Source organism: Labrus mixtus, chromosome 4 (assembly GCF_963584025.1).
Source record: "Labrus mixtus chromosome 4, fLabMix1.1, whole genome shotgun sequence".
Lineage (NCBI taxonomy): Eukaryota > Metazoa > Chordata > Actinopteri > Labriformes > Labridae > Labrus > Labrus mixtus.
In genome coordinates, this window is record NC_083615.1 from 2,911,475 (window position 1) to 2,937,038 (window position 25,564).

A 25,564-nucleotide genomic window follows, 5' to 3' on the forward strand; every position below is an offset into this window, starting at 1 on the left:
AGGGCAGCATTGTCCGTAATTTGACCTGTTTTACAGCCTAATCAATCAAATCAAATATCTGTGTAGTGTAAGAATAGATTGCTGAAAGAATAGAATTAAGATATCCCATCAACGTGTTACAAAACAAAGGCTTGTATTGTACTTCTCTTGACAAAGATGTGTGAACCATATAGTGATATTAAAATGATTATTTTGCAGTCATTCTCTGCAGAGTCTTAACACAGTTAAGTAGAGGAAGGCCTCTTGTTGTTTGAGGACACTTGTATGAACAGTTAATTTCAAATGCCCTGTTTTAATCTGTAATGAATGATCTGTTTCATTAAGCATGCATTGAATATATGTCCTCACTTTCACAGATCAAGGCTAAAAAAAAACCTTCACAAAGTTATAAGTCCAAAGAGTTCAGAAACGAGAGACAGCATGAAGGTCGGAGGTGTTTGAGGCTATTTTCGAGTGATGGAGGATTTCATTAAAGAACATAAAGCAAAGGTCATTCACCGCTCCTATAGCAGAAACACACAGGAACACAAACACACAGTTCTTGCTTGAGAAAAAAACTTTCTCACGGCATGTCTGGCTAACAGTTTCCAGCTGTTGCTGGGCTGTGAGAGCTGCTATGGGAACACACTGGAGGACAAAGAGGAACACAGGATTGAATAATAAACAGACACAGAAGGAGAATAAAAGAAAGCAGGGGGAACATGTTGGGTGTCCCAAAAGAGACTGACTTAGTCTCTGGTGTTTGTGGAAAACTACAACATGTAGTGTAGCTTGTGTTCTACCATTAGTGTTAGGTTGCATAAAGAATCCATTTGATGTCTGCTTCCACAACATCTTGAATGTTTCCTGTTGTATTTACACAAAGAATGTTTCATTCCTGATATCTGAGTTAGCTTCAGTGGCATTCAAAACCTGCAATGATGCATCCGTGCAGCTGCCCCGCTCTTGAGCTCGGCTGCTGTGCTGTGGTGAGTCATAACTTTTTATCTTTGGAGGGCATTACCACAGGAAATCCTCTGTCTCCTTCTCTGTGAGGACAGAGTGTGAAGAGAGAGGTGAGTGAGGCCTGGATGTGATGACAAAGAGAGTGAGTGTGTCCGGAGAACAGGAAGTAGATGAGGGGATTCCCTGATGATGAGTCCGACTTAAGTATGATACTCTTGACCTTTCAGCAGCAGAGAATGGTATGATAGGATTTAATCTAACCCACCAAGGAGGAAGTGAAAAACTAAACTTCATGTTATAAAAAAAAGGAAAGGAAAAAATAGGAAAGACATAATCTTGAGAACATTCATCAATAATTTATTTTTCTTATTCTGAAGAACCATCACGGCTTCTCATCTTGAAAATTCAGCATCAATTTCCAACAACACACTTTTTGAAAAATGTAAAGTTACTATACAAATTTTTAATAGAAAAAAGAATAAATTAACTGTGGAATTCAGTTTCTTTTTTTTTTTTGTCAATCAATTCCACTTATTTTTCTACAACACCTTTAATGCATTGTTACAGTTGAACAGAAACTGATAAAATCATGTTACATGCTCTATTGTCTGGTAGGGGAAGTGTTCCAACTATGATTTCTGTCTGTTAAAATAAGCGTCATCTCGCACATCTGGTATTGAATCTATTGAAAATCAATGAAGAGGTGACTAAAGATCCTACGCGACAAAGCAGTAACTGGTCTTTTTTGTAGCACCTGAAAGGGGTTTGTTATGTCAGAACAAAAATAATATTAAAAACAAATACTTGTTCATATAAAATGACACATTGTTAAAACAATGAATTGTGAATGTTAAAAACCCGACAAAAACCTTACAGCGCCCCTCCGTACATACAGGTAGAAACTGATAAAAGAGTTAGTTTTATTTCTCTTAGGAGTGTTACAAAAAAACCTCATACATTTCTATGGAGCACAGGAGATCTGGTACGTTTTGGAGCTACAGAGGGGAGGGGGGGCGTCACACTTCTTCACATTGGGCTCAGAGGTCAGAGATTACCACAAAGTTATAACAGGACTTCTTTTGGGAGGGGGGGGGGGGGGGGGGGGGGGGGCACTATGGAGAGAAACGTGCTCATGAAAGTAAGACGCTGAATATCTTTGGGGTCTTTATTTGTCAGTGGAGCTGCAGGGGCATGCACGGGATTACGTCTTCATGAGGAGACACTTTGACAGAGCGAAGCAGGGACAAACTTGCACTCTGATTGGACGCTTGAATAACAGTATTGTAATTTTTTTTCCCTACAACACATTAACCAGAGAGTGCTGGTTTCAATCCCGGGTAAAAGATTGATCGATTCTGACCGGGTGTTGGTGTGAAACTCATGCAGGGATTAAGTTAAGAACTGTCATTTGACTTAAATAGACCAGATAATGGCAGATTGTAACGACTGATGTGAAGGCATTAGGGAAACACAATTGCCACACTGATTGTAACACCATTTCACCAGACATAATGGGGCTATAAGATTAAAAAAAAAAATCTGCTTTACTCTGAGATGTACAATCTGTTCTCTTTAAAGTTAAATTAAAACCGTGTTGATTCAGGTTTATTGCAACAATGAAGCGACAGTTCTCAACACAAACTCTGGTTAAGGGGTGAATGATTCAGGCACAGCCAACACATGCAGAGTTCTTCCTTCATACATATCAATGTGCTTTTTCAAACCTGATCTTAACATTTGATTTTTTGACTGTGATGACTGAGAAAAGTACCTGTACTTCTTTTTCTAAGTGTTTTAAAAAAATTGTTTCACCTCTGTCTAATGTTTGCAGTTCTCCCTCACACACTTTGTCACAACAAATGAATCAAAATATCGACGTTGGGAAATGTGCACACTCTAATTTTAGGCCCAGCCCCCCATAGACACTTTTGATGTTGTGCTCTTAAAAGAACGTTTGAATAATCCTAGAGCAGTCTTTTCAGGGGCTTCTCTCTTCTTTTAGAAACGTCTGCAGACTGTGGGGGGCTAATCATTGTGATTTGAAGGAGTGTGAGTCTAAATGGAGTCTCTGTTTCCTGTGATGAAAAACAGTACACATGTAAAGCACCAACATGTTTGGCACTGAAAAACTTGCACTCCAGCATGCTCATAATTAATGTGAGGTGTGGTCACTGTCCTGTGTGTCCGAGCCACCATTTTAAGTTTAAATTGTAGGTGTTCAGTCATGAGAACAGATGAGGAAACCACAGTGCTACGAGAGGTGCTGACTGATACTCAGTATGGTGAGAACTGGTGAAGAGCAAAGACCAGAGGAGAAAGCCATGAGAAGGTAAAAATCATCAAACAAAAAGGAATGGATGTTACTGGAAATGTCAGCTTCTCCTCTCAGGATTGAAAATAGAATCACAATTTCTTATATCACAAATACTCCCAAATTAAAACGGTATATTTGACTGGCCACAGTAACACTTAAAATGACTTTTTCACCTCGACCGAAACCCTCCCTTACTCCGGCTCTGTACAAATACAAAGTGGAAAAACCAGACTGTTGTGGGACAGAGAAAACTTGTCCAGTGACATTAAATAAACATGTATGATGAATTCACTGAAATGAGCATAGGTTAATGTCAACCCCAATGACAACTCTAAATGATCCTCATGGTTACTCCAGACCTCACAAGTCTGAGAACAAAGGCAAAGAGTCGCTTCAACACACTCTGTAGTTTCAATCCAGCTTGTGTTCTTTGTTATTGCTGTAGTCCTCGTTTAATATCCCAGAAGGAGTCCCGTGAAACCATCCTGATGCCATCCCTTTTGGAGAGAGTACCAGCCCAGGGACCCTGTTGGACCGACCGGTTAATCCAGTAGGTGTCTTTGGTTGTGGGTTGAACTGAGAGGAGTTGAATTTTGTCATCTCTAACGTTGGGTGATTTCTTTTGTTTTTTCAATAGTTTTTTGTCATCTTCTCTTCTTATAAATATGCAGGGATGAATAAACAAAGAAGAACAAACAACATTAATGATAATAATGGAATCCAACACAGTTCATTTGGGCCTTGAAATATATATTTTTTTTTAACTGGTGGCTCAAATCCAGCAGGTATCCTCTGATTGGGTGGCAGTGCACTGGCGTCAATCAATGAGATCAAGGGGGGACCAAAACTGAGATATGATACAGATCATAGCACGGCCGATGTCGGGTTCAGTTGATTTGTATGATTTATATTTCTCTGTGCTCTCTCTCTTCCCGTCGCTCTTTCTTGTTGTTTGCGTGTGTGCTGAGAGTGAGTGAAGAAGGGGGCTCTGTGGTGCTGCAAGGATCAGTCTGACAGCTGAGGTGGTACTTCTCAGTCTGTCTTGTGAAGTCAGCCCTCCTCAGAGCTCAGCGAGTGTGTGTCCCTGTCCAGCTGAGCTGTGGAAAAGGGGCTTAATAAAGAGGTGGTGAGATGGATGGAGGGCGCAAGGGTTAAGGGAGGAGGGAGGCTCATGTCCAGTCCTCCAGTCCAGTCAGGATAGGGTTTTTTTTTGTAGGGCTTTAAGGATGAGGTTGTCAGTTGTCAATGAGTAGTGGTGAGGGACAGTGGAGACGCAGTAGGAGAGGGCAAAAGGCCCTTTTCTGGGCCCTGTAGGAAAGGTCTCAGACCAGGGTTCCGGGTTTGGCCTTGTCATGTCCATACCACTGCACATCTGCCAGCTCTGAACACAGGGGGCTGCTGAGAAAACAGCTGTCACTGAAAGACCTGCAGAAGAAGAGATCATGATGTTACTTACAAACACAGGCGTTTTCACTTCAACAGATAATCATAAAAAAACAAATACTATTAACTTTATGATTTCAAATGTTGATTTGATCCTGAGTCTGTTTTTTTTGCTCATACAGCACATGATGACTTATTTTTCATTAGTATATCCTGTGAGGAATATGCCACACTGTCACAGCACAGAGCAGAGCACATGCAGAGATCAGATACAGCCAGTCAGAGAGATACATGACAGATACCACCACCAGCCAGTGAGAAATTGTGCACATTCCTTATAGTCAGCCCCCTACAGTTGATGGTGTAAATCACTGATCTCTTTGAGAAAAAAAAGGTCTAATTGTGACAACAATTGACACTGCTGTCTCTTTTCATTTTTTTTATTTTTTGAGGATTTTTTTGTCTCTGTTATGCCTCTGCTGTGCTTCCTCAGAGTAAACATGTAGTTTAGACCCCAGGGGATGGGGGGGAGAGACCACAGACAGTACCTCTATGCATCAGAGCTGGGCTGAGGGGGAGACTGACAGACGTCCACAGTAGGAGAGCTGTCTGCTGTCCCTCTAAACCAGGAGAGAGGACACACACACAAGGAAAGGAGGGTTAGTGAAGAATAGAAGAGAGGTGAGAAAGAAAGACGTGTATTAGGGTAGTGAGCACATTTTCTGTGACAAAAAAGGTTATCAGAGGTTTGTGAGAAATGACTGAAAAACAAGACGAGAAGAGAGATGCAGTGAGTGAAACATTAGCACAATCAGCACGGAATAAAAAGCCAAAGAGGAGTTGACATAATTGGATTTTAAGGATGAAAAAAATAAAAATGAAGAACCCCCCAAATCACAACAGAACAATTCTGGAGGATTAGTTCAACAGTAAAGACAAAGTCAGCTGATTGTCAGAGCGTGTGGGGTCGTGAAGGTGAGGTGTGATAAATATATGAGAGAAAGAAGTTCATTAACCGAACTGACATTTGTCCTGATTTAACTCGTAGTTCTTTGACACTCCTGAAAAACTCCTGATATTTGCAGGAGGAGCTGTATGTGTGAACGCAAACAGCAGAATTTTTCACTCTAATTTTATCTAGAGTTTCTCCTGCCAGACCCCCTAGTATTTTTGAGCTGATGAGAACACAGTGAGCTGATGTGTGAACACAACAGGAGATAACCAGGAGAATTCAACTCGAGCAAGTGGGAGGGGGCGATGACGTTATATCCTGTGACCAATGCTTAGACAGTATGCACGAGCCTGGTACGATCTCCTTGCACGTAAAGGTGTAACGGCTTTAATAGTTTGCTGCATTATGTTTTCCAGTATGTTCTGCTGCAATCTTTTGTTGATATTGTGATTCGGTCGAACTAAACATATTATTGAGGTAAAATATAAAATATTCTCATTAAAGAGTTGTATATCAGCCCCCCCATCCTGTCCGACAGTGATAGTCTCCGGGCTGGGAGGTGCATATGTGAACCAGCCAGGTCAGGAGGAATTCAGGAGCAAGTCCTCCTGAAATGATCTAGATATATTCAGGAGTGCATTTGTGAAAACGGCTGAAGAGTAATATCCAGCTTCACATGTTGGCAACTGGTCCGCTGCTAACTGTGTTTTTGTTTGTGTGAGCCTTAAAATAATCAAAGAAAAAAGAGATCAGGAGACAGTGGAGAATAATTAAATCAGACAAGATTGACAGGCCAAGTTGTTTGTCACACAATGCCATTGTTGCCATGGATACAGAGAGTAGGTAGTCCTCAATTGTAGTCCAGGACACATGCTTACATACTGCCAAAGAAATGGTGACAAATGTGTTTCAGTCCACCCGAAGCAAGGCCTGAGTGATCAGTTCTCAGCTTGTCATTAACCTTTCTTCTGGGTTTTCAGTCCACTTGTGATCAGATCAGTCAATCAAATGTTAACACCCAGGTGTAAACAGGGGTATGTGTGTCTCTTACCCGCTCTGCCAGTTGAGGATGTGCTGTGGGCTGCAGGGGGGTGTGGGCGTGGCTGCGTGTTCGCTGGAGGGTGTCATACTCCTCTGGCTGTGAGGGGATGCAGCTATGGGACAAAATCCACAGTTAGTCGTGCTGAATAAGACACAGGTTGTGCAGCATGAGAGAGACATACATGGTCACAAACACACACAGACACATGAATGTACAGGCTTAGAGAGAACACACAGAATGCTGCCTATGGAGAGTTGAAGGCCCAAGGAATTTCAACAATGTGTCACTCAAAGGGCTTGGGGGGATGTGACCTCCATGTCACAGAGGCTATTTGCATCGGGGGTTGTGTGACACTAGAGTGACAGGATGCAAGCTCACACAGGCCTCGTTGGCGCAGTAGGCAGCGCGTCAGTCTCATAATCTGAAGGTCGTGAGTTCGAGCCTCACACAGGGCACCACTTTTTCCAGTTATTATTCACATCAAAATATTAAGATTTTACAATTAAACAAAGTAATACGGTTTTACTTACTTTACCTTTTAAATACACTTTGATAAGATTACACATTTCTAAATAAATGTTATACAGGTTCAAGTTGTTGAAACTTCTGAATACACACGCCTTGTTCTTATAATTCTTAAAAACTTGGGACAAACTTGTCCATTTAATTTTCCTGTATTTATTTATTTTTTATAAAGACAAGTCACTCATGCTTAAGAGATCAAAGTTCGGCCGTGAAGGGAGGCAGGGAGTCAGGGAGAGCGGGTTGGGGTCGGGGATGGGGAGGCCTATCGTGCATTTTGTGTGGTCATATGTACAATGTGGTTGACTTAATCCTTGGACTGTTAAGAAATAAAACCAATAAAACATTAACTCTAAACAAACTTGATAATGACAACCTTAACCCAAATGAGACAACTTTAATGTAAACAAATGACACACCCACCTGGTGAGCCCTTGGCAAGCGTTCCTACTCTACTCCCTCGACCATGTCCCAAGGTGCCTTGCTGTGACCCTGTCTCGGAAGAAGTAGACCCCGAGTGACTCCTCTCCTTCAGGCTTCCTGAGGACCTTTGGTACCAACACCGCAGCTCTTCAGACACTGCTACCCTCCCCCCTACTCCGCCTCCACCACCCTCCCGCCCCAGTGACGGAGTCCGTACGATCTGAGAGCGCGACGGCGTTAGTCTGCCGCTCCCCTCGCCGCCCTCCTCTCCCCCCCAGGCCTCTTTGTACAGTCCCCCGGCCGTGTAGGAGCTTGAGGTCTTGAACTGGGCCTTCACGCTGTAATGGCCCTCCTGATCGCTCTCCAGGCTGCGCACCACCACTGGGTTTGGGCTGCCCTCCACGTATAGCGGGTACTCCTTAATGCGGTACTGGGAGGAGGGCTGGCTCTGACTGTGAAGGTAGACCCCGTGGTGTCCCCCTCCCATCACACCTCCACCTGAGCCTCCAACAGAGCCGTTCTTAGCCGCCAGGTTTGGCATGGAGCCAGAGTTAGAGGAACCCAGGTGACCTGCAGACCTAGGAGATAACAAAGGACAACACAGATATTACAGTTTACTATATGAAGTACATAAAGGTGATAAAACAGTTATGTAGAGGGACTCTCTCTTCCTGCCTTTACCTGTGCCTTTGCCTCTGTCTCTGCCTGGCTTTGGAGGGTGAGTCCTCTCCCAGAGTGGAGTAGTTGGGGTTGCTTCCTGGGGGTCCACCAGGGTAGTAATGCTCTGAGCTGCTTTGGCTGGTGCAGGATGAGCAGTCATCCAGTGGGTCAGATCCATTTGAGCCACGTCCTGGGCCCAAGAAGAATTCAGGGCTGCCCAGTGTGCCCAAAGTGTGCAGGTGTGCGTCAGGGTCGGGCACCAACAGTTTGCCCTGAGACTCAAGGCTTGAGCTGCGGTTCCTAAAGTGCTGAGCGAGGCTGTGCAGACGGGTGGGACTGATGTCCACTGACCTGTAAATGCAGGATCACAAAAGAAACTCATTTTAGGGGGCTGAGCTGACAGAACTACAGAATTAAAAGTAATATGAATATTACAGTTAAGACCAGGTACATTTGGTTAGTTTTACTCATCACCTAAAAAATATAAAAGACACAAGAAAAAGGAAAAAATATAAAAGTCACAAGATAAATCTTCCATCTTCAGGTACCATTTGTACCTGCAGAAACAGTTAACTCATTCTCCTCATTGAATGAGGAGAGTTTGTGTAATTGTTTCTTATTAACTGAATGCAACCTGTCAGTGTCGTTGTTGTGGTTGTCCCCTTTTCCCAGTCTATTTTAGTTTTTGTTTCTATGTTTGGATTTTTACCTTAAAGTAAAAAAGTTAATTGATGCTGCTAGATCATTATCACTGTGACTGGAGTTGTGAGGAGGAGACCCTCCCTGCTGGTAATGACAAGTACCTGTTATGAACATGTATAATTAGTCTCACCTGTTTTAGATTGTGAACCTTGCCTGATACACACTGAAGAAGGGTCCTTACTGTTTTCTTACATTCTAAGAATTTACATACAATTGATTGTGTTTTCCAAAAGGAGTAGAGCTTTGAATAAATAGTGAACAATTGAAACAAAACAATGTATAAACAACTGACCTTGTGGAATGTACGTAGTGTGTGGTCCTGGTCTTCAGGTCTGGGGTCGATGGCATGCTGGACTGAGAATTCCAGTGAGGGAGGCTTCTGATGGGACTGCTCTGCAGTGAGTTACTCCCCCCTGCTTCTGCACTGCCAGAGCTTGGGAAGCGCCTGTGACTAGACAAAAAGACAATTAAAGTTTGATCACATTTACACATGGTTTCACATGGTCAAACCTTTGTATACTCTGCTGTACAGAGTGTGTGGTCAAAAATTATAGGCACTCAGAGACTGCTGTCACCTTGCAAGATTGAAGTTGTAACATTAGTGCTAGTTTGCTTGAGTTACTCACATAAGAGAAGTTTATAGTACCGTAAGTGCAGCTATTATTTTTTGCATTTAAATTATGCTAGACAGCCTTTCACACATATGTTAAACAAATACTAAACTTAAGATCGACTTCCTCATACCTGGAGTGAGAAGAGCGTTTCTTGACTTTTTCATAAGGCTCATCCAGCGATGATTCACTCCACATCTTGGGTTTGATGGGTGATTTATCGTAATCAGAGCGCGTGTAGTGCAGGTGTCGCAGGCCGTCCAGGGACTGTGGTGGAGGAGGCCGACAGTGAGATGGTGGTCGAGGAGGGAGACCCTTGTGAGGCGATGCTACCGGCGAGAAGGTAGGGGTACCTGTAACTTGAGAATCATCTGAAATAAAAGTGAATAGGGTTTTAAGTTACATCAAATAACTCATTATGAGAAAGAAAAGTGCATGTATGGAATTATTGATGGACAATTATGAAATGATATGAAGGATTGAGACTTACCATCATCCAAGACAAGTGCATCGGACAATGAACTGTCTTCAGAACCGATATTGGCTTCTATTGGACAGAGAAAGGATTGGAGATCGTACTATTAAAAAATCTAAAAGCTTTAAAGCCTCATGTTCACAGAACTTTGACAAATAAGAAAAGTTTCAATGTCATAACGTGTCTGCTTCACCTAATCAATCTTGTTGTGGTAGAAACGGCAGCTTACAAAAATGTAGATTTTTCCTGTAATAAATGGTGTGTGTGCGCTGTTACCTTCTATGATAAGAGACGCCCTCTGTGTTGGCTTCTTGCCAGAGCGGACCCGGTGCTCGTTGATAGAGTTCTCAATTTCCTGGAGCTTCTTCAGTGCGTTCAGATAAGACGTCTTCCTCTGCTTCTTCAGCTTCTTGCTGCTCACGTGAGGATCGCTGGCAAGACGCCTGGCGGCCTCTGTGATCTGGGACTGGATGGCAAACTCCCGCTCCAAACGCTCCAGTTCTTCCTCCTAGAACGAGACATTTGGATTTCTCTCAGATTTAGCAACAGACATTTGGATGCACAATCCAAAATCAACAAGGCTTGGTTTGCAGACGCATATTCAGACTGTAACTCTCCCATGCAACATATTTGGTCAGACACACAAAGCCCTGCCAGAGAAAACACACTGCGGAAGTCGTTTATATCTGTGCTACAGCGGTGCCTTTTCTCACCACTGGATGTATTCTTTATTGGACACATCGTCCCCCATTAATAACACTGCTACATCAATCCATCCTCTTCTCCTCTTCACTTCTCCTGAGACTTGTGGAGGCAGAGAATAAAATGTGAGCAAGTAAAACACTGTCTTTCTTCAAATGTACTGTAGTGCACGTTAGGTTTACTGCACTGAAACTGGTATCTAGGGAAGGACAGTCCTTATCAATGTGATTGTAGAAAAGTCATTAAAATCCTAGCAGCTAACACGTCATGTGCACACTTAGTATTTGTGAAAACACAGTTTCATGTTCACCTCCAAAGAGACAGAGAGACTACCTCAGTGTTGAGGAATCCCTCACTCTGACAACCCCTCCACACTGCTGCCAGAGCGGCTTCTGTTTCTGTGTGTTTAAGGTGTTGAGTGTGAATTAAGAAACATCTTTTTTTGCTTGCAGAGCAATTTTCTGATATTGTGTCCTTGGATTCTTTACAAAGCATACAATCTCAGCAACGCCCCCCTCACCGCACACACACATGGCTGCACACATACAAGCACACAATCCTACTATCACCACTTCCTGTGGCGAGAATGCTGCCAGACTATTTTTAGAAAGTTCTGCTGCCCTGGAAAATCTAGCCGTGGCACAAAATACAGCGAGGCGCTGCAGAGCCAAACAGTTACAAGGTGCAAGACGTGTCAAGACTTTTTTTTAGTGTTCTCAGTTTACTTTACTGACTTTTAAAAAACAGTAGGTCAGCCATCATGCAGAAAATGTGTGGGTATTATGAAAGAGGTTTTCAATTAAGTTTATCCTGAGTACCTCTTAATCTGCACTTTACAATGTTTTAGTGCCACACTCTGATAATCAATTTATTGTTTACATTGTAGCTGGGATGAACAATCACTTTGGAGTGAATATGACTTATTCCATTTACTGCAGCACAGGGACTAGTGCAGGTGCAGGTATTAGTGGTATTATGTTGCCTGTTTAGTGAGTGTAGAGATTGGATTGGACAAAGTTTGAACCTCACCTCTCCCTTTGGAATAATTTTCTGCTCATCCAGCTTAAAAGCAGTACCAATCTTCCTTCTCACTGTGGGTGCCTCCTCTCCCGGATCCAAAGGATATTCCTTGGGAAGCTTTCCTGTCAGTTCCTAGGAAACATGTAATAGGGACAAGACATTAAAGGAAATTGAAAGTAAGAGCTGAAGAGCTTTCTGGTTTACAAGACGTTAAAAAAAATAATCTGTCTGTGTTGTCTCATACCGCCTCTCGGATGCAGATGCTCTTGAGTTCCTCTAGTCTCTTTTTTAGCGTTTCCTCCAGAGCTTCCTGCCTGGCCCTTAGGGCTGCCAGCATGTCCTTCTTAGCAGTCTGGGAACTGTCAGATTCCTGAGAACCTGCAGGTTAAAGACAACAGATAACATCAGGAACAGAGTCAGGACTAAAGATGTGTGTGTGTGTTTGTGAGTGTGTTTAATATGTTTAGATTGTGGGGATCCTTGATGAGGCACAATGTGGCCATGGGTAGAAAATTGTGCGAGCACCTGCTAGCTTCGCAGGATGTTTACAGGGAAGCGAATGGAACGGTTCGATAAGGAAAATGAGTTTTAGTGGTGTGTTTGTGCAAGTGTGAGTGTTTGGAGGAGGAAGTGGCAGATTAGGACAAAGTCTGTGACGCAAAGTCTCCAAGGCCCTGAGATGGTGCCAGGCTTGTTTGCAACATGCACCACGCACTGCCCCAAACACACATTCACTTTCAACGTGGTTAACTGTGCTGTCAAAAATTACAACACAAAAACTACTTCAACTTGTGAGGGAAAACATGTGTGATAAAAAATGGATAGTTGTATATGTGTGCACAGAAATCTTGTATGATATAGGTTGGAAGTCAAACTAGATGACGAAAAGGTGAAGAAGAGAAAGGGGACGATAAAGTATGGATAGCGGAAGAAAAGGAAATAGAGAATGCTTGTGTCAATACTGAGAAAAGATTGGTAGAGAAAAAACAGAACCAATCTAGAAGATGATATGTATGAAGATCAAAGTGAGGAGAACACACAAAGAGTTACTGATGAATATCATGTTCATTAATCGATTGTGTAAGGTTAGGGTCACCCTGCATCATGGACATGACAGCCATGTAAAGAAACATGTACTGTTTCTTTCATTTTTATCTGATGCTTTAATTGATGCGGTGTTTTGTTAAGACATATCATTTACAAGTTATAATGCAGCAGTCTGTGTCACACTCATGTGTTGAACACACAAGAGCATTGTTTAAAATGGCTGTGATAAAGTTGTTCAATGACCCACTTCCCACTATGACCCTATAGATTCCCCTCACCCCCCAAAAATGGAGAATGGGCAGGGGGCCTCTGGAGGATGAGTGTGTGTGACACAGAAGGTCTGTGTGGGTGGGGTTTGTGTACAGTACACGTGTAAGCACAGAATCAATGGCCTCTTTCCAGAAGCAGCTGTTTCTGTCCCTCCAGTTGTCAACGAGACTCCCCCCCACCCCCCCACACATGCAAACACAAAAGACACATACACACAGATATGAATCCTTCTCCCGCCCAGACTCCTCCACTGTCCATGTACTGACCTGAGGAGAGCAGACTGCCACTGCTGCCGCTGATGATCTTGCCTTTGCTGCCCATGTTGGCCAGTTTGGAGGTCTTCAGAGTTCCTGTTTCTGTAAGGTCTATAGCGATCTCACTCAAACTCCGCGCAGCGTGGATCTTAGACTTGAGGGACAAGAAAGGAGAGAATTTGTCAAAACCCCTTCGTAAAGCCACTTAAATAGCAACACTACTTCTGACCACGCTTAACGGACTGGCTGTATGTGTCGTCCATTATTAATCATATCTACTGTGGTGTGCGCGTTTTGATGGGACTGACCTTGCTTTGCTTGCGGTCCAGGTAGAACTGGTGTTGGCTGATGGCCATGGCCCAAATGGACTTGATGAGTGCGGGACAGGCGTACCAAGTATGCACAGCGATGCCACTGTGACCAAATGTCCTTCTGGTCACCGACGCCCTACAGTAGGAGCGGACACAAGGCCTCCTTATATACACTGAATACAAAAAGATAGCTACATATCCACAACATTGAACACCAAGCACCACAGCTAAACCAAACTGCTACAGCTGCTCTTAAAGGACAGAGCATGCCACACACGTTGTTTCCCATTGTTTACTCATCCTTATTTAAACACACATCTGTAGCTGAGCAACAGACCAGCTCACACTAATGACAGCTTCCTTTGAAAAAAAACCAAAACACCAATACTCCCTGTTTCACCCTGTCTGTCTCTTTTTTCTCCCATCCCCCCCCCCCCGTCTGTAGAATAACACTCTACATATAGAGCCATGTTACACAAACACAGCAGAGGTCACTTCCTCCGCAACAGCTATCGCAAAGCCATCTTTCCTCCTGTGGTCAACTATTAAGGGGTGTGTGAATGTACAGTATGTGTATGTGTATGTGAGTATGTGTGTGTGTGTGTGTGTAGGAGCACATGTTTGTGCATGCATGCGGCTACACAAATGTGTTAATAATCAGGCTATCAATCTGTGTCAGGCTCCCACGGGACATCCCCAATATCTTGCTCGATTGCCAAGACAAACTCTGCAACCATTACGGAATAAGATTCCTATCTCTCCCTTCCTGCTCTGCACTTTGTTGTATGAATTTTACCACATCCACATATGGCACAGCGAGTAATTTACAGTAAAAGCTACTGGAAGGTGTCCAATATCTGAGGGAAAACTCTATCACTTTTACAATAATTTATCATTTTAAGTCACTGTGTACAATAATAAAGTAACTGTACCAATAATAATAATCATTCTAGTCATGTAAATCTTAACAATGATATTCAAACTATTTCAGAAAAAAAAACATAGCAGCAAGTTGACACCAGTTTAAATTGTGATATAAATTTACCTTCTGGGGTCATGAACTTCCACTGAAAACTTCTTCTCTCTGAAGTAGAGGTTCTCCAACTGCCTCCATTGGAACACCTGAGGTTTAAGAGGAACAAAAAAACACTCTTCAGGGCTGCTCACAATGGAAACATACTTTCACATTATCCACGCAGTCCTCAGCCAAATTCCTCTTTTTCTCTTCGCTGTATGTTCCCATTTGTTTTCAGAGAAAATGAGCTGGATAAGGGATGAGAAGGACAGAAAAAAAAAATAGAGGCCGGGCGAAGAGGAGGAGTTAGGAACATAGAAGGAGCTAGAGGAAGAAAAGGAGAAACCTAGTCTGGAGCTCTCGATCAGGTCCAGACCAGGGCGTTCTTGTCCACAGAGGACCCCCTTTCGCTGGATGACCTCACTCTGGAGAAAGACAGTGTGAGAGGGAGGAGGAGGCTTTCTTTCCCCTGCTTGGATTTTCTCTTTTCCGCCCCCTTTATGAACCATCAGCTCCTCTTTAAATAGAGCCAAGAGCCAGCTGGGCGAGAAAGTTTCCCCAAAGAAGAAGTACTCCAAAGCATGTGTGCGTCTTAAATCCTCCCAGATGGAGGGGAACAGAATCTTACGAGGTGATGGGTGTTCACCATCTGTAGGCATGTGCGTGAGTGAGTGTGTGTGTCGGTGGAGAGCAAGCGTGTAAAGTTTAGTTTCCTCCTCTCCTGTAGCTTTGCTAGGAGGGCTTAGGGAGGGAGGGGGCTTTTTATACCTCCCCTCCTCCTGACCCCTCCCCCCCCTCCCTCAGGGACTGTGCTTCCTGCTCTGTGCTCTGTGGTTAGGAGGTGTGTGTGTGTGTGTGTGTGTGTGTGTGTAATGAGAGGTCAGGGAGGAGTGATGAAGGGGGAAATGAGCTTTATGTATCCCGAGCAATTGAAGTGTCCTTACTTTGTTTACTCAGATCTTTGTGTTTGTGCAAAAGAAGTCTGAGGCTGTTTCTTGTTAGGGAAAGAAGTTGGGCTATTTTAGAAGACTAAGAAGTAGGCATGCATCTATCAGCTGACGTGCAAACACACACACACACACACACACACACACACACACACACACACACACACACACACACACACGCCTCTGAAGTAATCTGGCAAGGCATTTGAAAAAGAACGTTTCTAAGCTGCATAAAACTGACCCCGCAGGAGAAAGAAACAAAGAAGACATCCAAACTATGACAGGATAAGGGAGGGAAAGGGAGAGACTGAGCTTAGAGGTCGCAGCCCAGAAATTTTAACAGCCTGGGCAAAACAATAGGCAGTGTGATGAGAGGTAGAACGGTGGAGAGGGTAGAAATATAATGAAACCTGTAACTAAACACAGCCTAATGTATATGTATGTATTTATAAGTGTGTATATGTGTGTAAGAGCATGGGGGAAAGAAAACTCTTATCCAAACTACTCTAGTACATTTTCAATGGAGTGTGAAGTGCTAATGTAGCATGGTGCTAAATATAGCAGGAAAAGGCTGATAGTGAGTGGCTGCGTGTGTTAACTACATATGGGCCCGGGCTGTTGAGATAAGACGGGTGTTTGTAACTATGTTGAGGCACGAGACCACTAACGCTGCACTCTCCACCAGCAGGACGAAGCTGAATCACATTTGAAAAGTTCATTTTAATGTTTCAATGATAAGCTGAACGAAAGTTCAGAGTATATAAACAGCAGTCACAACAAGTAGCTAAGTCACTGTCATGTTTAAAATGAGACGTTTAGGTTTGATAATGTGCTGTTAAACAATAGTGTAGTTACACAAGACCATTGTCTTAATGACACCTTTGTAGTTTTTATGGAGGACTCTGAACAGCATTAATATCTTAAAGGTTTTATATGTGATTTTTCACACTTAAATGTAGAAATCAAGTCTATCCTCTGAAAATAACTCTGTGAGTCATGACTGTCTACAATGGGTGTAACACCCGAGTCCCACTGTCTGTGATGTTTTCAGAGTTTTCAGAGTCCTATCTTCAGTTTGTTTACATCGCCTGGACGGCCGGCTGACTCCTCCCCTCGTGTATAAAAGTTGTTTAATTGAGGGACTAGAGAAAAGAAGAATAACATACTGTACTCACTGCTTAACTGTGTTTCTAGATCACGCTCATTTCAGGTAAATTTACATGCAGTGTGAAGATACGAGCATAATAAAGATCGCTAGCATTAGCATGCTAACACAACAATGCACCGCGAGTTGTTTTGGTTTCATGCTGGTGCTCAAGGGCGACATCTGCTGGATCAAAAAAATCACATATAAAGCCTTTAACAAACCATGCTGACAGACGTTTTCTTAAAAACTCAGTCTGGTCTGGTGGGTGCTTCTGTTCTTAGGGCGAGGCTGGTCCATGCATTCGTGCATATTCACTATAAATCCTCTTTCCTTTTGACTGTAAAACAATCTCACACAATGGTTCAAACAAGACAAAAGCAGAGAAAGTTCTTATACATAAACAACATGGCTGCTCATGAACACAGGCCCACGTCTGAGTCACATCCATCCCAGATTAAAAAGGTCAGATCTGATAGAGTGTAAAAGGTCTTTCTTTGCTGCAGTGGACTCCCTAGGGATCACAGGAAGAATAGAGAGTTTAAATAGCGTATTCCAGTAGAACTGTAGTGAGACCAAGATGTTATTCTTTGCTAGAAATGGACCCAAGGCTAAAAAAAAAAAAAAAAAGGCTATTGTTTCACCCAGAGGTGGGGCTCCGGTGTGCTATACTTTATCAAACCAGTTGTCATGGAGATATAAATACACTCCGGGGGGCACTCCCTGATGTTTGTGTTTTGGTTGTGGTGTTTTTTTAGATTTAACGAAAAGTAATCAGAAAAGGCTGTGTGCACCAATCTGGTCTAGATGAAACACACAGAAGCTGAAGCTGAACTGGAGTGAGTGGGTGTACACTGCCTCTTCCTCAATCCTCCACAGAAAAAAAAGTCACTATGCAGTGAATAGCAAAGACATTTTTGTGAAGTTTAATTTAACTCGCAGTTTGTTGGGTTTGACTTCATGCGGCGTCTTCTCAGTGTTGACAGAAGCTTTTCCATGAAGGCTTAACTTAAACTGGTCAGTCAGGTGGTCATTCAAACACACAGACTCTATAATCTCTGTCTCAATGAGTCAGATCACACTAACGAGGCATTGGTGTGAATATGTCTGCGACTGACCTGCGGTAAGTAGAGGGGGGGAAGTAATTAAGTATCTCCAAATAAAATTGCAGGGTGCGGTAGGCGGTCTGCATTTAAAAACAACAGGATCTCCCCTCGTAAAAAAGACTAATTAAACTGAACTGCCTCCAGCACACACCGACATGTTTATATATGTATAAAGCACAAACTGTAGTTCCTTTTTTTAATGTTAAAAAAAAATAACTTTTTTAATTTTTGTTGAGAAAGTTAACGATTAAAACTGTGACTAAAGCTGCTAATTGTCTCAAAAAGTCTGTTAACATATCTCTGAGTAATGGGTTACTGGAACTGGAATGTCTGACTAATACACCAAATCAACTGCTTCTCCTCTGATTTGTTGAATAGGGATAACTCTCATGACGAGGATATCGCTCTTAGTGACCTCTTATGAGTGTGTCTTCCTGAACAGCTTTGGGAAAAGTGTACCACCCACTCTTTGTCTGCCTTATTGGTCCGAAAGAGCTCAGTGTGTTCTTTGTGACTGGAGTAAGTCCTGCATTAACTAGACATGCATTTCAAGCTACTTAAAACTAGAATAACACTTGTGCTGAAAGAAAGATCAGTCATTTTCTTTTCTCTGCTTCCAGAAGTGTGTGTGTGTGTGTGTGTGTGTGTGCATGTGTTTGGTAGGCTGAGGGAGAAAAATGGAGATGGTGATGAGGTCAGTATGGATGAAAAACAAACAAATGACTCCAATTGATGGATCCTTAGTAGTTGTATACTAAAATAAAATCTTGTTTGGGAATTGTATTAACTTTTTTGTGTTTCCTCTCTCTCCTTCTCTCTACACCTCAGTGAAAGCTTAAAACCATTTTACTCTCTGTACACTCATTTTTATACAGTAGATAAGACAGTTTGTGACATTTTTTCCCAGCATGCTCTGGTGCTTGTGCGTCTGTGAGTTCCACATGGGATGAAGTGTATTGTTTCTGCAAGTGGATCTTTTTCATTATCACCTTGAAAGCAACAAAGTTTAAGAGCACATTGGAATGAAGCAGGGATGGGTCAGCGGGGGTGAAATTCATCTAGACTGAAATGCACTCGTCAAGACTCACTCTCTATCTATCTGTCTCACACACATGCATACACACACACACACCTCATATGCAGACAGAGCACATGCTAGCGGCAAACAGGAAAGCTGAGGCAGACGGGAAGTATTCATCAGCATGGTGAGTTCAGAGTTCAGTCCAGTTCCTGAGTGTGGGACAGTGAATTAAGTGAGTGTGTGTGAGTGTGAGTGTCTTGTAGGTCAGTAAGTATTCAGGGATGCTGCTAACCACATTAACACCCAATGAGACGAGGCTAACTGTCAGAAATCAAGGCCGTAAACAAGGCTGAGGTCAGAGGTGAGCAGAGAAAGGATTTCACCCAGACGACCCCAGAGTGTGACTGGCATGAGGACGCCATTCAACGAGAGGCAGAAACAAAAGCAAGACAGGATACAAAACATTCCAAGGCTGGAGGTCTCCAGACAGTTAGTATTTGTTCAGTATTGTTAGTGTGCTTCCTAAACACAATGTCCTGACTCACTGAGCCAACTGAGTGGAAAAAAAGTGACACAATGACCATGAAAAACAAACAGACAGAAGACATTTCCTTCTTAGGTTACACATCATTTAAAATAACTAAGTCTCTGGTAAAAAAAAGATAGAGGGAAGAATTTGTTCTGCTGGGAGAGTCATCTCACCTTTCGAGGTTTAATTTTGTCCTGGTGGTCATACTGAAAGATGCCTTTATAGCTCAGACCCAACCACCACGGTATCCCCTGCTTGTCCTAAAAAAAAAGCAGAAACAAGAAAAGACTTTAGGAGATGTTCTGAATATGTGTGGCAATCGATAGCAGAGTCAGAGAAAGAGATGTGGACACAAAGATAAAAAAGTACAAACAGTTCTCTCATATCTTTGATTCCATGCTGTTCCACAGTGAAACAAATGTGTTTGGTATGCGTGTGTATGCTTGAAAAACAAGAGAAGTCAGAGTAGTAAAACTGTACCTTTACACCATAGTAATGTACTCCATATGTAGGCAGGGACTCCACAATGCTCATATAACTGTGAGGAGCAGAAAGACAGACATGTAAAGGTTACATAGAAGATATTTGTCACACACAGTGGATAAACAAAACCACAAACACAAACACTTACTTAACAATAGCTTGTCCTCTGGACTGCCCATTGAGCTTCTTGTAATGCTCTATGACCCGCTCTTCACTGTAAGATAGAAGAATTAATAGAAAAAAGGGAAATTTGTAAAGAAAGGAATACATGTGATAAAACAGCTTGTGTCATCTTGTGGTGGTTTTCTGCAAAACAAACTTAGTGTCTCACCAGTAGGCCAGAGATGGGTGCTCCTTTAGGGCCTGGGTGGGCAGAGCAGGCAGCTTTTTTAGGTCAGACCTGGTTGCATCATTACTGGGAGGATAAAACCACAAGGCATGGTTAACATTACTTCAAGCAAGAACATTCATTTTCTTCTGTAGATTTTACAGTTTTCCTAAAATATACTGAGTAGGCAATAGCAAGGAAGAAGAAGTAGAAGTGAACGACTGGTAGTAATAAGTAAAATAGGTCTGATCAAAACTTTATTTTTCCTAGAACTGTGTGGGAAACAGATTTTTTATTTTAAATGGGGTAATTTAATGTTGATAACTTGAATGGCATGTATTCAAGATACTGGTTTCACCTCAGAACAGCTGCAGACATGCCCACTTTTCGCAAACAGTGGAGAATTAATGAGCAAGGACACAAACAAGGAAGCTAAAAAGGATATAAGAACATGGATGAGGAAGGTATAAGATAAAGACAAAGACAGATTAAACGAGACAAGGGAACCATGCGGAGTGCCGATGAGACTTGGCCCAAGATTTAATTTGCAGGCCTCAAGTGGCAGGAGGTCTTAATGCACCACAATAATCCACTAGCCTTACTCTCAGAATCGGACCAAGGCCCCGAGAGGATTGGGGAAAGCCCTGGGAACATGACAACCTATGAGCTAAAGCCCTGGAAACAAGCCCATCCACCCTGTCCAGATGTTTTTTTTGACATCTGACGACAGCTGCGGGTCTGGATTGAGTAATATCTGTTAAAGACAGCCTTCATTAGGTAAAGTGAATGTGCTTCTTTGACCAAATTTGGAAATTGTAGATGATGAAAGAGGCAAAGAAGACCTCCAATTGAACATTGAGCAACGGCAGTGTGATAAGTACATCTTAACAAGATCATTTTCAGACTCTGAAATGTAGAGACAGATTTGTTTTTGACACACTAAAACTAGAGCGCTCAAAAAGATACATTAACGTAAAGTACATTAATTTGCATGCCGGGCATTTTTAAGAGGAGCAGCACTGACAAATATAGAGCAACTCAATACCAATGAGGGGGTACAGTGTACAGCTCTCTAGAGTTTTAAGAGCTGGGAGGTATGTGTGTGGGAGGATGGGGTTAAAAAAAGGGGGAAGGGGTGGAAGGAATGTCTCGAGAGTGTGTCACATTCCAGCCCCTCTGTAGGATTTTGTTTTATTTACTCCTTTCACCGGCGGAAATGAGGTCAGAGGAGATGGCTGCTGTGCTCTGTTATCTCTGACTGCTACATTAAAGGGATGAAGGGGAAAGAATGATGACATACATTTAGGCCATTCACGCAGATGCACATCTAAGGAGCCACTTGCAGGATGTATTAGCGTGTTTGTGGTTAATAAAAGACCACAAAGACGAAGTAATCAATGTTTTTTTTTTTCTCATGCGAAAGATTGAAACCAAAGTGGAACAGGGATGGCAGGATAGAAGGAGTGAGGGATGTTAAAGAAGATCAGAAAAGAAATAGTGGAGTTGCACATCAATTATCAGAGGAGCAGACAGACCACTGTTATCACTTCTATTATCTCTTTCTCTGTCGGTGCCTCTCCCCTCTGAATCAACATGTAAACACATCAACCCATGTTTGTGAAAGGGAAATTAAACGAGTGACACAGTTCTCTATTTTTTCTTCCAATGCTAATGAATTATTTAATCTCTTTTTGAAGTCAGGTAACTGTTTTTGTTGCTACTCCACAAACTGTGCTTTGACAATAGCCTAACCCTTGAAACATGCACATTACATATAGTCGTTAAAAATGACTAATATGCTTACCTGGTGAAATCACCTTTAGCCTCCTGTGAAACAAGAAAGGAATAGAGAGCAGAAAGGACAGTTTACTTTACTTATATGGACATGTGAGCACTGAGCAGTGACCATAAAATGTGTGTTTATGTTCTGTGTGCATAGGTGACTGAGCAGTGAGGCCTGCCGGGATGAAATCAGATAGAAAACATAAAACCTCATCTGGAGTGAAACATCTAGAGGCCCTACATAGCAGATACCCGATACTGTACATCTGCACCTGCATAGAGCAGACGCAAACACACACACACACACACACACACACACACACACACACACACACATACCTACACACAGCCCAGTCAAAGTGTAACATGACCTTGCAGCATCTTAGTTAATGGACTGACCTACTCTGAGGAGGGATAGGAGAGGGACAGAGCTGCAGTCGAGGAGAATATGTGAAGTAAAGTAAAGTGTGTTCCTGCTGCTCTGTGTTCTATTAACAGTGACTTACTGCGCCAAAAAAATAAAGATGGTAGCCAAGAGCTCTGTTACCAACTAAGAGAACAGAGGCTTTTGGGATTTGGGGTCACTGCAGATAACTGACAGATAAAGGACTGAATCATTGTCAATAAAGAACAAAGAATGGTAACTTTGACCAGACCCTGAGTGTTTGGCTACTTGAGCTAATGGTTAAAAAAAAGGGAATCCAGGCAAAACATCCACGCTCACACACAAAACCAAACACGCTGTATCTTACTTGGAGAATATAGGAAGCCAACTCAAAGACGACATCGCTGTCCACTTCAATGAGCTCCTGCATAGTAAAAAAGAAAAGAAAATAGAGGTCAGGGGGCCATGAACAACACATCTCATACTGCTAGCAGCTTAGCAGCAGATAGGTAGCACGAACACTGTGGCGATGTCGGCAGTGGTTCTGATCATGGTTGGAATTGGCTCTGATCATCACTCCTTAATTCAAGATGGGTTGGTGGTTTCTTTCATCACCCCACCACTACCCCCTCCACTTTTCCTCTCTCCCCTCTCTAATTTCATGACCTCTCTGTGAAGATTGAGCTCACAGATTATAGGAAAGAGAAGGGGGTTGGGCAAAAGGGTTTAGATGGTTAAGGGAAGAAATAAATGCTCTGATTACTCAGTTCATTTCTATAAGTGCATTTCATGAACTTAAGTTTTTAAGTCATTATTTTGTGGAAATTTGGACCTAGGGTTAAGGTAGAAACTGCAGAGTAGGATGTAAGGAGGCAGGAAAAGTACAAGTGTGAATAATATAATTCCTCTATGTGAGAGGCTTAATGACAAATTGTTCCTTAATTGCTCTCACAATTTTTCCATTGCGTGGAAATGAATGTGGGTTTTATGTTTTTGCATGTTTTCACCAACCATGTGCATGGACTTATAGAGGGGATACTATGTATCCATCGAGTTGGGGGAGGATGAGGGTTGGTGGGCAGTGAGTAGTGGGTCAAGTATGCCAGGAATGTTCCCTTTACAATCCACCTCTTAATTGGTTGGAGATCAGACAGCCACGATGAAACACTAGACAGAACAAACCCACCCCGAGTGTACCACCCAGTGCGGCTGCAAGTCATCACATACTGTGTGTTATTTTACTGTCTGTGTTCCCACAGCACAGCAGAAACCTCTCACCACTCATACAGACCCTACTGCAGAAGGGTCAACTACTATGGTTAATCTACTGTGTACCCATAGCATGATTTCTTGAAGAAAAAAAAAAATCTCCCTCTTATTCCCCACTTTCCATCAATGGTGAAGCAGGTGAGAACTGGTATGGAGATCCTTAACACTGATGTATAATTAATGTTTCTATCAGGGTGATGTTTGGCAAATGAAAGGAAAGGAGTTGGATATATTCTCTACTTTCTTTACTTTTATTAAATAGTCCATTTAAATCCCAGTGTCTCTAAAAGCTGTGCTCAAACTACACCACCTTCAGCTTCCAATAAAATCTTGTATTTTTTTTCCCTTTGGATAAGATTTGATAAAAATAATAATAATTTCAAACAACTACATTTTTGCTCATTCAAACACGTCTAACATACAGGTAAGAAGAACAGAACTCTGTGTTCATCAGGGATGAACTTACCACTGCTGTAAGTAAAGAAAATATGGATCTACGATTATCACAGCTTTCTACAGGTTTTAGGTTTTAACTGGGACATTTCAGGCCCATTATTTTCTGTACTTCCTGCCACGTGCGCCCTCTTCTGGACATGACAAGTAACTGCAGTAGTGAGTAGGTAACTGTAGAGCTACAAACTAATCAATGTAACAAAATATGAAACATAAACAGTTCCTGTCAAGAACATACAACTGGCCCTATCTGATGGGGATGTTGTAAGTCAACGACCAAAAACATCAAATGTTTAAAGAATATATCACTTTGGAAATATTGCTGTCAGTGTTTAATTAAAAGCCTTATTTAAATCACAGCTTCAGGAGTAAAAAACAACATGTTTAAACACTGACAGATGGCAGCAAATGTGGCAAATAATTGGCTAGTTATGAAAAAATTGGAGCTGCAGCATGATGTAAACAGCTGATAAAATGGTTCACATTTTCTGCTTCATCAAGTGTGTGTGCATCACCCAGCCCTTGTTTCACATCATAAAAATGACAGTATTGCCTTTACCCCGACATTGTAAAGTATTTACGGTAAAATACACCTCTCTTCTTTCATTCAGTTTTATCAACATTATTAGAAATGTGCTCTTCAATGATTATGAATTTTACCTTGTAGATGATGGACTTGGCATTAAGAAAAAATAGCTCAATAGTGGCATTATCCTTCAGATAGGATATACTCTCGATGTAGAACCTGAAAAAATAGAGGAATTAACTTCAATATTTTTTGCAAGAGAAACATCAACCAGGAAAATGTTGACTTTCAATCACATTTAAAAAAATGTTGGGGTTATTAAAAAAAAAAATCACACTCATAATATGAGAGAATGAATTAGTGTGGATATTTACATTATGATATAATATTCCTGTGCAAAGGAGACACATAGAGTGCAATAACCAAAGTGACCAGAGGGGGGCACAACCACCACACAAAAAGACTGACCCCCTATATCACCATCTTTTTTCGCTCCCCATTTAACCAATTTTCTCTCTCACCATGGTAGCTGGCAATGATCCATTATTAGTTTGTTAGTGTGAGCACATTCCACACTAATCACACACACAAACACAAACACACACACACACACACACACACACACACACACACACACACACACACACACACTAACCCAGCCACCCAAAGGTTGAATGTGCACATGATGCACTTCACACATTGTCTGCCTCTCTGCATCATCAGCAGTGTGTAGGAATTCCACATGCAAAATACAGTACACACACAAACACACACACACACACACACACACACACACACACACACACACACACACACACACACACACACACACACAGAAGCAGACACATACTGGAGAGAGCACAGCACAGTAACCCACTTCTGGCAGAGTGTTGAGGAGGGAACTAACATAATAATGCAGCCTAAATTTAGCTCATGAATGCAT

At 42.2% G+C, this 25,564-nt stretch overlaps 1 protein-coding gene and 1 non-coding gene across 10 annotated transcripts in view; one reads left to right on the plus strand and one right to left on the minus strand.

The window, feature by feature from the left end:
* Positions 1-1,281: 1,281 nt before the first annotated feature.
* The window catches only part of frmd4a (FERM domain containing 4A), a 106,832-nt gene continuing 82,549 nt past the window's right edge, over positions 1,282-25,564 (minus strand). For 6 of the 9 annotated variants that reach the window (XM_061035165.1, XM_061035167.1, XM_061035164.1 and 3 more), the window contains exons 5-24: positions 24,756-24,840; positions 22,741-22,797; positions 22,011-22,033; positions 20,210-20,293; positions 20,027-20,092; positions 19,876-19,933; positions 19,569-19,655; positions 14,679-14,755; positions 13,631-13,769; positions 13,335-13,476; positions 11,996-12,129; positions 11,761-11,883; positions 10,306-10,537; positions 10,045-10,101; positions 9,688-9,925; positions 9,236-9,394; positions 8,263-8,592; positions 7,582-8,159; positions 6,646-6,748; positions 1,282-4,684 (exon numbers count right to left, since the gene is read on the minus strand). In XM_061035165.1, coding sequence (XP_060891148.1) covers positions 4,582-4,684; positions 6,646-6,748; positions 7,582-8,159; positions 8,263-8,592; positions 9,236-9,394; positions 9,688-9,925; positions 10,045-10,101; positions 10,306-10,537; positions 11,761-11,883; positions 11,996-12,129; positions 13,335-13,476; positions 13,631-13,769; positions 14,679-14,755; positions 19,569-19,655; positions 19,876-19,933; positions 20,027-20,092; positions 20,210-20,293; positions 22,011-22,033; positions 22,741-22,797; positions 24,756-24,840 — 2,875 coding nt within the window. In that variant the 3' untranslated portion in view covers positions 1,282-4,581. The other 3 variants (XM_061035162.1, XM_061035161.1, XM_061035169.1) reach the window with 3 other exon arrangements.
* trnam-cau (transfer RNA methionine (anticodon CAU)) lies at positions 7,019-7,091 on the plus strand. Its single transcript has one exon. It is a non-coding gene; the product is annotated as a tRNA-Met (tRNA).